Source organism: Pteropus vampyrus, unplaced genomic scaffold, assembly GCF_000151845.1.
Source record: "Pteropus vampyrus isolate Shadow unplaced genomic scaffold, Pvam_2.0 Scaffold559, whole genome shotgun sequence".
NCBI classification, from domain to species: domain Eukaryota; kingdom Metazoa; phylum Chordata; class Mammalia; order Chiroptera; family Pteropodidae; genus Pteropus; species Pteropus vampyrus.
In genome coordinates, this window is record NW_011889340.1 from 149304 (window position 1) to 164667 (window position 15364).

At 32.5% G+C, this 15364-nt stretch overlaps 2 protein-coding genes across 2 annotated transcripts; both read right to left on the reverse strand.

Annotated features, from left to right (window-relative positions):
• Nucleotides 1-2411: 2411 nt before the first annotated feature.
• On the reverse strand, nucleotides 2412-3359 carry LOC105308234 (olfactory receptor 8J1-like). Its single transcript, XM_011384079.1, has one exon. It carries the CDS (start codon nucleotides 3357-3359, stop codon nucleotides 2412-2414), a length of 948 nt encoding a protein of 315 aa, XP_011382381.1.
• Nucleotides 3360-7718: 4359 nt separating this feature from the next.
• On the reverse strand, nucleotides 7719-8666 carry LOC105308235 (olfactory receptor 8J1-like). The gene has a single exon (XM_011384080.1). The coding sequence runs from the start codon at nucleotides 8664-8666 to the stop codon at nucleotides 7719-7721; it is 948 nt and encodes a 315-aa protein (XP_011382382.1).
• Between the last annotated feature and the right edge of the window lie 6698 nt (nucleotides 8667-15364).

Genomic DNA, 15364 nt, shown 5'->3' on the forward strand with positions numbered 1-15364 from the left:
TATGCTCAAGGTCTTTGTGATTGGTCTCTATCATCATAAGTAGGTCATAATAAATAGTGTCAGTCTCCAGTGAACACCAGAAGTTATTAGGCTTTAGGGCAGTTTTCTAAGTTGGTTTCTGATTTTTTTTTTTTTTTTTTTGCTTCCCCCTATAGTTAATATGCTCAAGTCACAATTCAAAAATACCACATAGTCTTTTAGTGCTGTATCACTTGTTACTGTAATATGATGCTCTTGCATTATTTTTCTAATTTTATGTGGTCTTAAAGAGATGTTTAGGTTATTCATACATAGAATATATCTTACGTAGGCTATGAATACATATAGCATAAGGCACATTATCCCATAATATCTTCATGCTTTCCACCTCTTTTCTCCACCTCATTTTCTTTGGTCTTCAATGTCTTACCCATTCATATTGTCACCTGGCCTTTTCATCCGATTTGACTATGGGTGGTGAACACAATGCAATATTGAATTGTACACATGAAACAATATCACCTTTGATTACCAGAATGAGAAGATACTCTCAAATTTCCTTAAATAAATAGTAATTTTTACAAGATCACCCTTTTCTATGTACAATGTAATAGTAGTGTCTACACATTTACAGACACACTAAATTCACAGTGCATCATCTAATTACTCTAAGCACTGTCATTTTTTTAATGTGATATCTTTTCAAAAGTGAGTAATATATGGAATTAATTGCTGAAACCCAAGTACCCTGATCTACAAGAGAGAGGAGGTATAGAACAGACAAGATTGAGGTTATTTACTCAATGGTTTTATGAAGAAACTTTTGAAGATTAAGAAACATATTCAGAAATTTCCTTCTTCATAAAGTTGTACTCACAGCATTGTTAGTTCTCACAAGAAATTAAAAAAAATAGACTCAATCCACTTTGTCATTAAATACTGAGTGTTTTAACATTCTCTTTCTACTTAAGAGTCCAAATGAAATAAAATATTTTCTAGGATATTCTTCATGTTTTAGGTACATTACCAGTCAAAGAGTAAAACATTTTCAGAAAATTAATTCCAAAAAACCATTGTTGTTCTTGGTTACATAAATTATATAAATAGTGCTCTATTAATTTATTATCACATTGGTTAACTCAATTCTCATTTGATGAGTCTGAGATATAGTATGGCCACATTTTTATATTCAAAGTTGTACAATAGATTTTCAGGTGACTGATCAAAAACTATTACTCAGCCATAAGAGGAGATGAAATACTGCCATGTGCAACAACATGAATGGATCACTTATGCTAAGCAAAATAAGTCGGGTGGAAAGGGTTGAGAACTGTATGATTTCACTCATTTGTGGGATAAAAACTGAAAGCAACAAGTGAACAAGAAGAAGAAACAAAAACTCATAGTGGTTACCAGAGGGAAAGGGGGGAAGGGGAAAGGTAAGTAAAAGGAAAGGGGGTCAAATATATGGTGACATAAATTTGACTTTGGGTGGTGAACACACAATGCAATATACAGATGATATATTATTGAATTGTACATTTAAAACCTATAAAATTTTATTAACTAATGTCATCCCAATAAATTTAATTAAAAAAATAAGAGAACAGAAAAAAGTTAATTATAACAATTACATTTTTATTCTTACGATCTAAGTAACTTTCACAAATGTGGTTCATTGAAAGAGTAATAATATCACACCGCAGCACACAATACACATATTAAAGAAGACTGATACTTAGAGAGAAAAAAACTTTTATAAAATCCATTGTTTATCAATAGTACCCAGAATGAAAGCATATTAAAAAATGATACTCTGTGTCTCTCATAAAAAAAATTGTATAAATTACATCAATAGAAGCAAAAATAATTTTAATTGTATATTGGTTAGCATTCAGAACATAAATTCATCAGTGGTGTATTTTTTCTTTATTCAAATGATATTATAAGTTAGGGATTTTTATTTTAAATATATTTGTCAGTTTAACTTTGTTAATTATCTATGGAAAGGTCTTTAGCCATCTGCAATTAGAATTCCTCAAGATGCAATGATTCATATAGCCAAACATATCCAGGTAGAAAAAAGGGGCCAAAGAATAAGAAAGATCGACTTTTCTCATCCATATTTTGTGGCTCTGTTTTAACTTACTTAATCATTGTTAACTGACTTCTCTCCTGACTCCTGAAAATATTTATTTCAACCTAGCTACTTGCATATGCCTTAGCAAAGTTAGTCAATAGTATTTTTGTTTCTGTATTAATCTTATAAGTCCAAGAGCTTCAGTTTATTTTTTAATTCACTGCTTCCCAAATCCTAGCCTCTTTTAATTCCCAGGATTACTTGAAACCTGTAAGTCAGCCACCTGGCCTTTGCTTTCTCTGATATAATGGCAGTCTATCTTAACCATCTCCTTACTTATCGAGTTCTAAAATTACATCGAGTTAGAAGAACAGCATGAATTTGTCAGAAATCTCTTTAAGGCAGCCTTCACGTCCTTGTTGCGCAGGCTGTAGATCATGGGATTCAGCATGGGGATCACCAGTGTATAAAACACGGAAGCCATTTTATCAGTATCCAATGAATGGCTAGTTCTAGGCTGCAGATACATGAATAGGAGCGTCCCATAGAAAACTGTGACTGCCATCATATGTGAAGCACATGTGGAAAAGGCTTTCTTCCTTCCTTCTGATGAACGTATCCTTAGGATGGACAAAACGATGTTGAAATAAGAGACTAGAACTATAATCATAGAACAAGCCAAATTTGTAGCCGCAGATATAAAGATGACTGTTTCTGGGAAGTAAGTATCAGAGCAGGACAATGCTAACAGAGGGACAGTATCACAGTAAAAGTGATTGATTACATTGGAAGAGCAATAAGACATAGAGAATACAGAAGATGATGTCACAATAGCTGTGGAAAAGCTATAGAAGTAAGTAAGAGATACCAGCAGAAGGCAGACCCGGCGAGATACCACCACCATGTAGAGCAAGGGATTACAAATGGCCACGTAGCGGTCATAGGCCATCACAGCTAACATGGAAACCTCAGCTACAATGAAAACCAAGAACCCTCCCAGCTGGGTGGCACATTCGTAGTAGGAAGTGGTTTTCTTCTTGACTAAACAGTTGATCAGCATTTTAGGAGCAATGACAGTAGAATCACCAAGATTGATGATAGCCAAATGTCGGAGGAAAAAATACATGGGGGTCTGAAGTTGGGAGTCCACACTGGTGAGGGTGATGATGCCCAGGTTCCCGGCCACGGTCAGCCCGTAGATGACCAGGAAAACCAAGAAGAGTGGGATCTGGAGGTCTGCACGGTCTGACACACCTGTGAGAATAAACTCAGTGACCCAGGTGAAATTTCCAGGAGCCATGAAAGAGTTTGGAAATTCATCTGTTTGGGGAAAAAAAAGAGAGGTGGTTACAAACTTTAAGAAATTATTCTCTTAGGCCCTTATTAAATGGCAAAGGCCAATAGCATAGTGCATAACATGCCCGCTGACATTTGTGGGGTCCAGCTAAGGAGATATTGGGTCAATAGTACTTTATTTGATGTTTATTGAAAATTTTTATATGGCTCAATTTTATCATTGAATAATGCTCTTTTTTCTGGTGTTGGAATGGCTTCTAAGGACAGTCCTATCATCTAATTCATTGAGATGTGTCTGAAATTTTACTAATAAAATTATTATATTTATAGATTGTATGAAGTTTGTGACTGTTTACTAAAGATTGTGACTGTTTTTTTCACTATCGACGTTTTTAAAATTCTCTTTTTTTCTAAATATGCATATTTTTGCATATATTTACATGCATAATTTTTTAAAAGAAAATCTTCAAATTAATATAACTTCAAGACCCACAAGATGTAGATTCATTCCTATAAATGTATGGTTTATATCAATATTCAGGCATTTTGAATATTTAATTCTACATGTTTTATTTCCCTACAATGCAATTTACATGCATTAATAATTCTTCCATTGTGGATATGATAGGATATATAAGACCTTAAAAAATTTATTTGAGCAATTCTTATATCTTATATTACTGTCAATTAATTTATTGAATTGTATAATGAAGTACATATTCAACTATTTCAATGATTAGTACTCACCTCTTCATTTCATAAAACTTACATGAGAAATCAGTAAAACAAAGAGGAACTGCTCTGATTGAAGATAGTGAAGCTGCTTTACCTTAATCCACTGTATTCCCTTCCTCTCACATTGAGTTTCTCTTCAGTGAAAATATCAAAATCTGTAAGCATGATTTTTAATTGAAGGAGTAATTGGAGTTCAAAATATCAGCCAGTTAAAATACAAGATGGAATGATGTACTGTAATGCTCAGCTTTATCCTGCACAACTATCAGGCAGAAATTCTGGGAGCCTACCACATGGTCCAGACCTACCATCTGGAGCAGCTGAGCTGTCTGGAACCACTCTGCAGAAGTTAGCAGAATTCTAAAAATCAGCTAATTTTTGTTGCCAATTTAGCCAGTCTGATTCAAGGAATGGGGATGGGAGGGGCAGAATGATGCAACAGTGAAGATTGGGGACCCAATTTATTCATCTTTCCTAGAAGTTGTTTACTGTTTCTCCATTGATCCCATTCTGCTTTAAGGACCTTTCTTCTTTCACAAATAAGAACAAGTGTTACAGGGTCTGCTATCATGGGTTTTCCAGCAGAATACAAAAGGCTCTGAATTAAGCAAAGGAATTCAAAATTCTGGTACCAATCCTACCATGCTGAAGTATGCAGTCTTTGCTAAGAATTGTTCTAGTGTTTGTTGAGTTTATCTCCATTTAAGTGTCAGTGAGTACCTCCCTCTGAAGATGTCTGGATTCTTTGCCCTGCCCATTCTTCTTCCTTTTTTAAAAAAATGAAATTTACATTTTAATTTTATTGTGGTAAGTATTAACCCATTAAAAGATTTTTAAGTGTTCAGTACAACTTTGCTAACTATAGGGACAGTGTTGTATAAAATATCTCTAGGTCTCATTCATTTTGCATAACAACTTTATACCTGTGGCTTGACAACTCCTCATTTAATCCAGCAACCCCACTTCTGGGTATTTAGCCAAAAGAATTAATATCGGCATCTTAAAGAGATATCGAAATACTGCCCATCCTGTTGAAAAAGGATATTTGACTGGTTTTGAACATCTTAATGTATACATTTTAAACACTTTCAATTAAGACTACCCATTAGAGCAGACAGTATCCAAAAAGTGAGTGAAAGGATAACTATCTTTTCAATCTATAGACATGGTGATATCACTTAGGACTTATTTGGGTCTCAGAGCTTTCTCTGTAATTCTTTAAAACTTAAAACTCATTCTATGATCTGCCAGTGTACTCAATCAGTTTTTAAAGCCCATCTGAAAAATCAAAACCCATGTATGAAAATTTATCCTTGTATATGAGATATATCTATCTTTATATTAAAATTATTTGTAGTTTAGAAAATATTACATGGATAATATATAAATTAAAGTATTCAATTCAAATATAACATTGAACATATTTATAAAAAACTATTTATAAAATATTACATAACTTACACTAAAAATAATTTTTTATATATATGCATATATATATGTATATATATATACATAAATAAATATATATGTGTGTGTGTATATATATATATATATACACACATGCATTTTATATATATATATATATATATATATATAAAATGCATATATATATATAAAATGCATGTAACCAAGCATTCTGTATGATATCTGGAAAGTGTAACCTTAAGAAATTGTAACAGATGAGATCAGTGCTGACTTTTTGAGATAGTGCTAACTTTCTCTTCACTTACAATATCCAAATGCCACTATCAGCTCTCACAAATGGAATAGATCTATGACATCTTGTCAAGTCATAGGATTTAATACCCTAAAATACCATTCAACTCCAGGGAAGCACTGCTAACAAAGGAGATAATGAATTTTTGTGGCGACCATAAGAGTGTCCATAGTCAGAAGCCAGGAATTGTGGAAAATGACCAACATCTAGATGATAATCAAAACCAACAAAAACTCCTATCAACTCACCTTTAACAAAGAATTGAATTTTCTTCTCCTAGATAACTCTTAATTTTTCTTTAGGGAGAATTTATGCTTCTCCTCCCTCTCTGAAATGCTCCTTCAGAAAGTGATATGCAATTCATTCAGCTGATGATGCCCAAATCATCTGGGAGATTTCCCAAAATTGCCTTGTGTTGCCTGCTAATTACCCGGGACACTCTACATATTCCCTAGTGACAGAAATGAGAGGGACTTTTCAAGTCAGAAAACAAAACCACATAAATGATCTGAACAGTTCATGGAGACCTACGTGATGGAAAGGAGTGCACTCACTCACAGAGTTAGTGATTTCAACAACTATGGAAAATACCTTGATATCAGCTTCACCTTAGTAAAACTAGAATAGTTCCAAAAGTCATGATGAAATTATAAATGACTTTATCAACACATAGAATTTTTTCTTTGAGTTTCTTTTCTAATCAAAATAGATAGTAAGCACCAGGTTAAAATATATCATTTAACCTATGTGAGATAGACACTACTATTTTTATTAAGAAGACATCAAACTCAGATAAACTATGTTATTTGACCAAAGTCACATGATCGATAACTAGAAAATTGAAATTAATGCCTCACCTTTAAATGAGTGATATATATTCCTTGTCCTTTCACATGGCAAACCCTTAAGAAATCTTGTAATGCGATGTGTTAACTATAATGATTGCCTCAACCGCAGTGTTTCCTGAGCTGAGATCCCATTGCTCTCAGATAAAGTTCAATTTAACCTCATCAAGAGTAAAATCTAATAGTCCATTCCACCTCTCAAAATATTTTACCCATGCCTATACTATGTAAAAATTGAAAGAAATTTACATACACTTAAACATAAATCTACATTATACAAATGGATGCTTTAAAACATGTATTTTATTTGTTTCTGTTCCTAAATCAAGATACAGAACATTTTCAACATCCAAGAAAGTTCTCTCATGCTTAATAACCCCCACACCCTAAGTCATTCCCATCATAAGCAAATTTTCCTTTACCAGAACCCCCTCAGCATGTGCGATTCTGCGTTCTATCCCTATATGTATTTTCCCTGTTTTTGAATATCATATGAGTGAAATTACACAATACATACTCTCAATCAAGCTTCTTTTTCTCAGCCTAGCGAAATTCATATGTGTTGTTTTTATTGCTGCATAATATTCCATTGCATGCATACATCACAACTATACCGTCAGTTTAATTTTACTAATAAATCTGTAGAAAGAATGTTAGCCATCTGCGATTATAGTCTTTCAAGATGTAGCGACATGCTATACCCAGGAAGAAAGAAAAAAGAAAGCAAAAGAATAAGAAAGACCGATTTCTCTCATCTATATTTTGTGGCTCTGTTTTAACTTATTTAATCATTGTTAACTGATTTCTTTCCTGACTCCTAGAAATATTTATTTACAACTGGCTACTTGCGTACTCCTTAGCAAAGTTAAGCAATAACATTTGTTTCTGTATTAACCTCATAAGTCCAAGAGCTTCAGTTTATTTTTTAATTCAATGCCTCCCTAACCCTAGCTCCTTTTAATTCTCAGGATTACTTGAAAACCTATAAGTCAGCCACCTGTCCTTTGCTTTCTCTGATATAATGGCAGTCTATCTTAACCATCTCCTTACTTATCGAGTTCTAAAATTACATCGAGTTAGAAGAACAGCATGAATTTGTCAGAAATCTCTTTAAGGCAGCCTTCACGTCCTTGTTGCGCAGGCTGTAGATCATGGGATTCAGCATGGGGATCACCAGTGTATAAAACACGGAAGCCATTTTATCAGTATCCAATGAATGGCTAGTTCGAGACTGCAAATACATGAATAGGAGCGTCCCGTAGAAAACTGTGACTGCCATCATATGTGAAGCACATGTGGAAAAGGCTTTCTTCCTTCCTTCTGATGAACGTATCCTTAGGATGGACAAAACGATGTTGAAATAAGAGACTAGAACTATAATCATAGAACAAGCCAAATTTGTAGCCGCAGATATAAAGATGACTGTTTCTGGAAAGTAAGTATCAGAGCAGGACAATGCTAACAGAGGGACAGTATCACAGTAAAAGTGATTGATTACATTGGAAGAGCAATAAGACATAGAGAATACAGAAGATGATGTCACAATAGCTGTGGAAAAGCTATAGAGGTAAGTGAGGGATACCAGCAGAAGGCAGACCCGGCGAGATACCACCACCATGTAGAGCAAGGGATTACAAATGGCCACGTAGCGGTCATAGGCCATCACAGCTAACATGGAAACCTCAGCTACAATGAAAACCAAGAACCCTCCCAGCTGGGTGGCACACTCGTAGTAGGAAGTGGTTTTCTTCTTGACTAAACAGTTGATCAGCATTTTAGGAGCAATGACAGTAGAATCACCAAGATTGATGATAGCCAAATGTCGGAGGAAAAAATACATGGGGGTCTGAAGTTGGGAGTCCACACTGGTGAGGGTGATGATGCCCAGGTTCCCGGCCACGGTCAGCCCGTAGATGACCAGGAAAACCAAGAAGAGTGGGATCTGGAGGTCTGCACGGTCTGACACACCTGTGAGAATAAACTCAGTGACCCAGGTGAAATTTCCAGGAGCCATGAAAGAGTTTGGAAATTCATCTGTTTGGGGAAGAAAAGGAGAGGTGGTTAGTGACTTTAAGGAATTATTTTTTAGGACTGTTGTTAGATGACAAGGACAATTCTTGGGTGAGATTTCCTGGAATCTTGAATTACTCTAATTCAGGTAGTAAACTCAAGGTTACTTTGCAATTATTTGAGAGAGAAACAAGTATGATAATTAAATAGCTGATCCATCATCATGCATTTTTAGGACACTTCCTCTTAATCCTATTAAATTATGAATACATATTAACTCAGAAATATTTGAAGCCACAATTCATATATTATTTTATTTTTGCATTGAGTAAGAAAAAAAAGCCTGATTGATTGTATGTCTCCAAATAATTCAATGTCTTCTTCTGATTTTTATCTGAGACTTCTTGCTTTTTCTTATGAATCAATGATTCTAATTACTATTCTGTCCCATTTTCTTTATTCTGTCCTGTAACTTCTATTAGATGATACACTGAACTTGCCATGTCTGTTAATTGCTTTTTCTTATATTCTATTGTATTAACTCAGACAAAAATAGATGGTGATATAGATGGCAGTCTATGTTAACCATCTTCGGATCTATTTTTCAGATTACTCATTATCTTTTCAGTTTTAAAAAAAACAATCTCTGTGGCAATTATATAACTTTTGTAATTTGATTCACTATGCTTTGCTAGATACAACATCCTTCTCCTTCTCTCTCATAACTCTTTTCTTTCTTGCCTCACAAATTATGCAAATCTTCATATTCTTTTCATTGTTTTTATTTTAACCAGTATTTATTATTTATATGAGTCCATAACATTATTTTAAGATTTTATAAAATATATCTGGCCTTAATTTTTAGTTGATCTTCTTGACATTTTCACATTTTATATTTTGTTATTACATTACATATATTTGCCAAAAAAAAAAAATTAGCACTTTCTTATTATAACATGACTGAATATTTTCCTAGATATTTTTGTGTCACAGATGATGGTTTGCTCCTAACTAAACCAACTGGAGTCCCTTCTCAATCAAAGTTCTTAGTACCAGTGGCAGACAACTGGCCCAAAGAAGTCCTGGCATTGTGTCTTATCTGAAGATTTGGAGTTAAGTTCCAGAGAGTCAACACTATATCATTATTTAACATAAAATCTACTGTTTAGCATAAAATCTACTGTTTTAGGATTAATAAATAAACTTTCAGGTATAACAAATGAAGTTAAGTATACATAAGATTTGTTATTATCATAAAATAATAACAAGTAAGAGGCTAGGAGACAACTTTTGGATGTGATGGATATGTTTATTTAGTGATGGTTTCACCAATATATACTCATCCCCAAATTCATCGTATCATAGACATGTATGTCAATCATACCTAAATAAAGTAGTTTAAAAAGAGGACTATATATTATAAATGTCTGAACTGTAAAAGCCCCCAGCTGTTGACATTCTCTCCCTTTCTAAAAAAAAAAATACAAAGAAAAATAGAATACTAGAAAACTATTCTGTAGTGAGAAAAAAGAATGAAGTGACTATATAAAAAGGATCAAAAAAATAAGACAAAAATAACTTCTAACATTGTTTGTTTATTTGTTTTATCAGTTTTTTTCTAACGCTAAATATCATTCTTCTCCTTGGTTTCTTTGACTCATCTTATTATATATTTATTTACTAAGTAGTTGCTGATTTCCTACTTGTGCCAGGCAATATTCAAGCTTCAGATAAATTGTTTCTCACATCAGAGATTTTTTATTTCAATAATAAGGAAGACTCAAAAGACTGGTAAAGAAACATATATACAAGATAACTGCAGATTGTAGTAAGTGCAATAACTAAGTAAACAAAAAGATACATCAGGATAACCTGGGAGAATTATCTCAGGCGGAAGTTAAGGGAAAGCCTTTGTGAGAGGGTGACATCTGAATGAAACCTAAAGCATGGGAAGAAATCCACTATTTAATAAAACATAGGAAGAACATTCAAGGATTCCAGGCAGGAATCCTATTCTGGGGCAGGAAAAAACTTAGTTTGTTGTTGTTTGCTTGTTTTTGAGGGGGAACTTAATGGAGGCCATTGTGACTGGATACTAATCAGGAGGTAGAGATTTAGTAGAATCAGGTAATATAGGTCACAGTACGTATTTGGGTTGTATTCTAAATGAATTGTAAGCCATTAAGAAGTTTTAAGGTATATAACATTATAAGCTTTAAATTTTAAAAAGATGACTAATTTTTACCATTTATTTCAAGAGTTTTTTCAAAATTTGTAACAAAAATTCTTGATATGTTTCTCAATCGATCTGCATCCTTTTCTACAAAGGGCTAACAATACTCCGATTTGAGATCCTAGCTTTCCTCTTATTCCTAAACATTACACTTCAAAATATTGCTTCTGCCTCCCCATGCCTTTTTCTTATCTAGCATTCTCTATGTTTACAATTTTTAATATTTTCTCTTCAGCTTTCGTTGTCTCCATTGTCTCCCTTGAAACATATCACCTATCAGCCTACATGAATGTTTTCAAATTATATCAACTCCTCAATTTTTTGCTGAAATGTATTGTGTTCCTGATTATATACTTTAAATTACAATAATAAATTTTAATAAGCTAACATTTTAAATCATAAACGTCATATTCATTTTCATTTTTTCTCTTTCAAGCACCATATTGTATTATTTGCCAATTTCCATAAATACTTTTCCATTCTAAGCATTCCTCTGTATTTCTTAGGACAAGCTTTCATTAACATTGTCATCACTATTGTAACCTTCTTGGTCTCTGTGTCAAGATTCTCTCAGATTAGAACGGTAGGCAAATGACGGTCATTAAAGATTTTTGAGTAATTAAGATATGTACTCTGAGCTATTTTTTAGAATAATTAACATGCTCTTTAGCCTCATTTTCAATGCATTTCTCAATCAGATCTATGTCATTTTTATAGTCGCAATACTCTGCCAGGCATGCACTGAACATAAATTTTCACCTCTGGCCCTCTGTGTCCTTGATTTCCTTGACTCATCCTATTATTTATTTATTTACCTAGGATTTATCTATTTCCTACTTGTGCCAGGCAATGTTCAAGCTTTAGATAAATTCTTTATTTCTCATGTCATGGATTCTCATATCAATTCTTCTGAGATTACTACATTTTATGTGAGTGAGAGGTGGCGTGTTATCTGAAAGAAGGCTGCCCACCATAGGTAGCCATGGTTCCGTGCAATCAGAAAATGGAATTAACTGTAGTGACAAATGAGGCCAACAATCCTGGATTTTGGAGGATTTAAAAATATCATTCCTGATCATACACTGTGCATTTTTAACCTTCTTATAAATACTAATAAATAACAGGGACGGTAAAAAGTTAGGTGAGTTGTACCTATTAATACTGATGTTTTATAGCTAATGAGTATAAAAATAGTCTTTAAAGAAGTGTATGTAAAAATAATTTACATGTACTTAGAATCATTTTATTATTAAATTATGAGATTAAACATAAAGAAGTAAATTAACTTTTTAATTAATTAATTAATTAATTAATTTATTTAATTAAAATGATTGGGGTGACATTGGTGAGTAAAATTCTATAGATTTCAGGTGTACAGTTCAGTAATAAATACATCATATGTATATTGTGCTGTGTGTTCATCACGCAAAGTTAAATTTGGAGCCAAAAACATACAATGGAGAAAGAAAAGCCTCTTAAATAAATGATACTCTGAAAATTGGAAAGTCACATGCAAAAGAAGAAACTAGATTACTATCACCATACACTAAAATTAACTCAAAATGAATCAAAGACCTGACTATGAGACCTAAAACAATAAATTGCATAGAAGAAAATATAGGCACTAAAATCATGGACCTTGGATTTAGAGAGGATTTTATGAATTTGACCTCCAAAACAAGGGAGGTAAAAGCAAAAATAAATGAATGGGACTATATCAAACTAAAAAGTCTGCACAGCAAAAGAAACCAACAAAACAAAGAGGCAAACAACTGAATGGTTTATTTTCGAACATCCTATTTTAGTTCAGTGGAATTAAGGGCAACCCTGTAAGTGAATCTTTTTTCCTGGGTTTTATTTTCTCTTTGAGAATGGTATAGAGGTTGTATCCTATCAAACCAGCAATCTACAGGTCTACAATTTCTTAGTCTTGCTCCTATTTATGCAGTGTCTCTCCTCAAACAGAAGTCTTTCTTTTTGAGAGTCAGCTGAAGTGTGGCAGATTTATTTTGCTATCAGGTAGATGGTGTATCTTAGGCATTATTATTACATTGATTATATAATTTGCATATATACATATGTGTGTGTGCCTGTATGTTATTGAATTTAATGGAAAATTTTCTTGAGAAAATCTGTGATATATTATTATATTCTCAAAAAAAAAAATCATTTGAAGTTTGGGTAGTTTTGTAACCAGTTTTCTTTCACATGTTATCCTGTGAAACAAACAGTTTTAATTTTAGATATTGCCAACATAAAATTGTGATAAAAATAACCTCAGTGAGCAAAAATCCATTCTTTCTGTAGTGATATAATTTATTTAAGTACATAAGACATAATGATACAATTCTAATTTGGAAACATAAATAGCTGGATCATATTTAACACCCTATATTCACCAAACGAGTTATAAATCTTGGAAACAAACCTTTAAGTATTTTATTACTTGATTAGACATGAGGTTTAGTATCTTCTAAAATGAAAATGAGGAATAGTTTGGATCTTTTAAAGGCCATTATAGAAAAATAAGATAAATATTTTCTACTCACCTCTAATGGAGAATATGCTTCAGATTCTTAGTGAGTATCTCTATGCAGCTGTAGCAGTGAGAGTTTATGGAGCTCTATAAACCTTGGAGACCCTAACTCTGAAGCACAGGTGATTCTAGTATCCCCTAATTGCCTTTTACATCCTTGGGGAACATGTCACCCAGGATTGGCTCCCTAACTAGATCTCCCTCTAGGAGGTCAACCAGACCACTCTGAGTCTTCTTTGCGACAGTCCAGATCTATGTAATTGAAGTTATTCATCTATTATTTTCATTTTGGAATTTTACCAGCACATAATGAAAATGATGTGTCAGTAAATTTAGTATCCTTTCTTGGGGCGGGGGGGGAACTACTTGAAAAAAGTCACAATGCATAATCTTTTTTCCTCAGTGTTTTATTTTTTACTTCTTATTATTATGCATATATGTAAAACTTTTATCCAACAACACATAATCAGGATGAGAAAGAATCCTTATCATTTATTTTAGAAATAAAAAAGAATACGATCATGTTATAAGCACGAGCTTATTTATTGCAGCATTTTTTTTGAATATCAAGTGATACTTTACTGCTCATCCTAGATTGTAGTATAACAACATTTTATTTATTTATTATGTTTATTTATTTATTTATTATATTACTGAATTGTACACTTGAAACCTATATTATTTTATTGGCCAATGTCTCCCCAGTTATTAAAATTATTGAGGTGACATTGGCCAATAAAATAATATAGGTTTCAAGTATACAATTCATATAACATTATTCAATAATATTATATGCATATTGGATTGAATGTTCACCACTCAAAGTTAAATTTCCTTCCATCATCATGTATTTGACTCCCTTAACCTTTAACTTCCTCCTCCCCACCCCGCTTCCTTCTGGTAACCACTAAATTTTCTGTGTTCATGAGTCTCTGTCTTGTTTATTTGTTGCTTTTGGTTTTATATCCCACATAGGCGTGAAATCATATGGTTCTCAATTTTTTTCAGTATGATTTATTTTATTTAGCATGGTAATCTCAAGACCCATCTGGTTGTCACAAATGGCAGTATTTCGTATTTTCTTATGGCTCAGTAATATTCCATTATATATATGTATCACATCTTTATCCAATCATCTATTGAAGGGCACTTCAATTATTTCCACACATTTTTTATATTGACAATAGAAATAAAAATATAAACAACCAAATGTCCATCAATCACAGGATGGCCAAATACAAGTGATTGATCTATATCCCACAATTGTATACTGATATTAAAAATTAAAAAATAAAAAATGTTTCTTGACCAAAAAAGATGCTGATGATTAATTCAAGTAAGAAAGTTGTAGGGAACATAATATATTATGATTCTTTAAAGCCCTTTTTATATAGATAATACTGGAGAATGTTATTAATATTATTTAACTTGTGGATCATGAAAAGTAATGGAAATAATAGGATTTGAAAAAGAAAAAGATACATGACCAAAAAAGTTTTTGCAATATAACATAAAATGTTGCTCTAGAAAATAGAATTTATTCATAACAACAAATATGCTTAGGGACAGGACCTGAAGCTAACATGGAAAACAAAATCAATCTGATTGGAGAATCAAATTTTGTATTTCCTTTATTCTGTTCACTTTGTTTTATTTCATTTTTTATTTTTAAAAATTAAAAAAAAGCTTTAAAGTTACAATTGATAAATAAAATTATATATATATATTTCAGGTATATAACATAATGTTTGGATCTATGCATATATTATGAAATGATTATAATAATCATGCTAATTAACACATCCATAACCTCACATTTTTCTTTCTTTCTTTCTTTCCTTTTCTTTCTTTTCTTTCTTTCTTTCTTTCTTTCTTTCTTTCTTTCTTTCTTTCTTTCTTTCTTTCTTTCTTTCTTTCTTTCTTTCTTTCTTTC

What these genes read in the sequence shown, in the direction of transcription:
- LOC105308234 (XM_011384079.1), bottom strand. Translation starts at nt 3,359, where the DNA reads ATGGCTCCTGGAAATTTCACCTGGGTCACTGAGTTTATTCTCACAGGT.
- LOC105308235 (XM_011384080.1), bottom strand. Translation starts at nt 8,666, where the DNA reads ATGGCTCCTGGAAATTTCACCTGGGTCACTGAGTTTATTCTCACAGGT.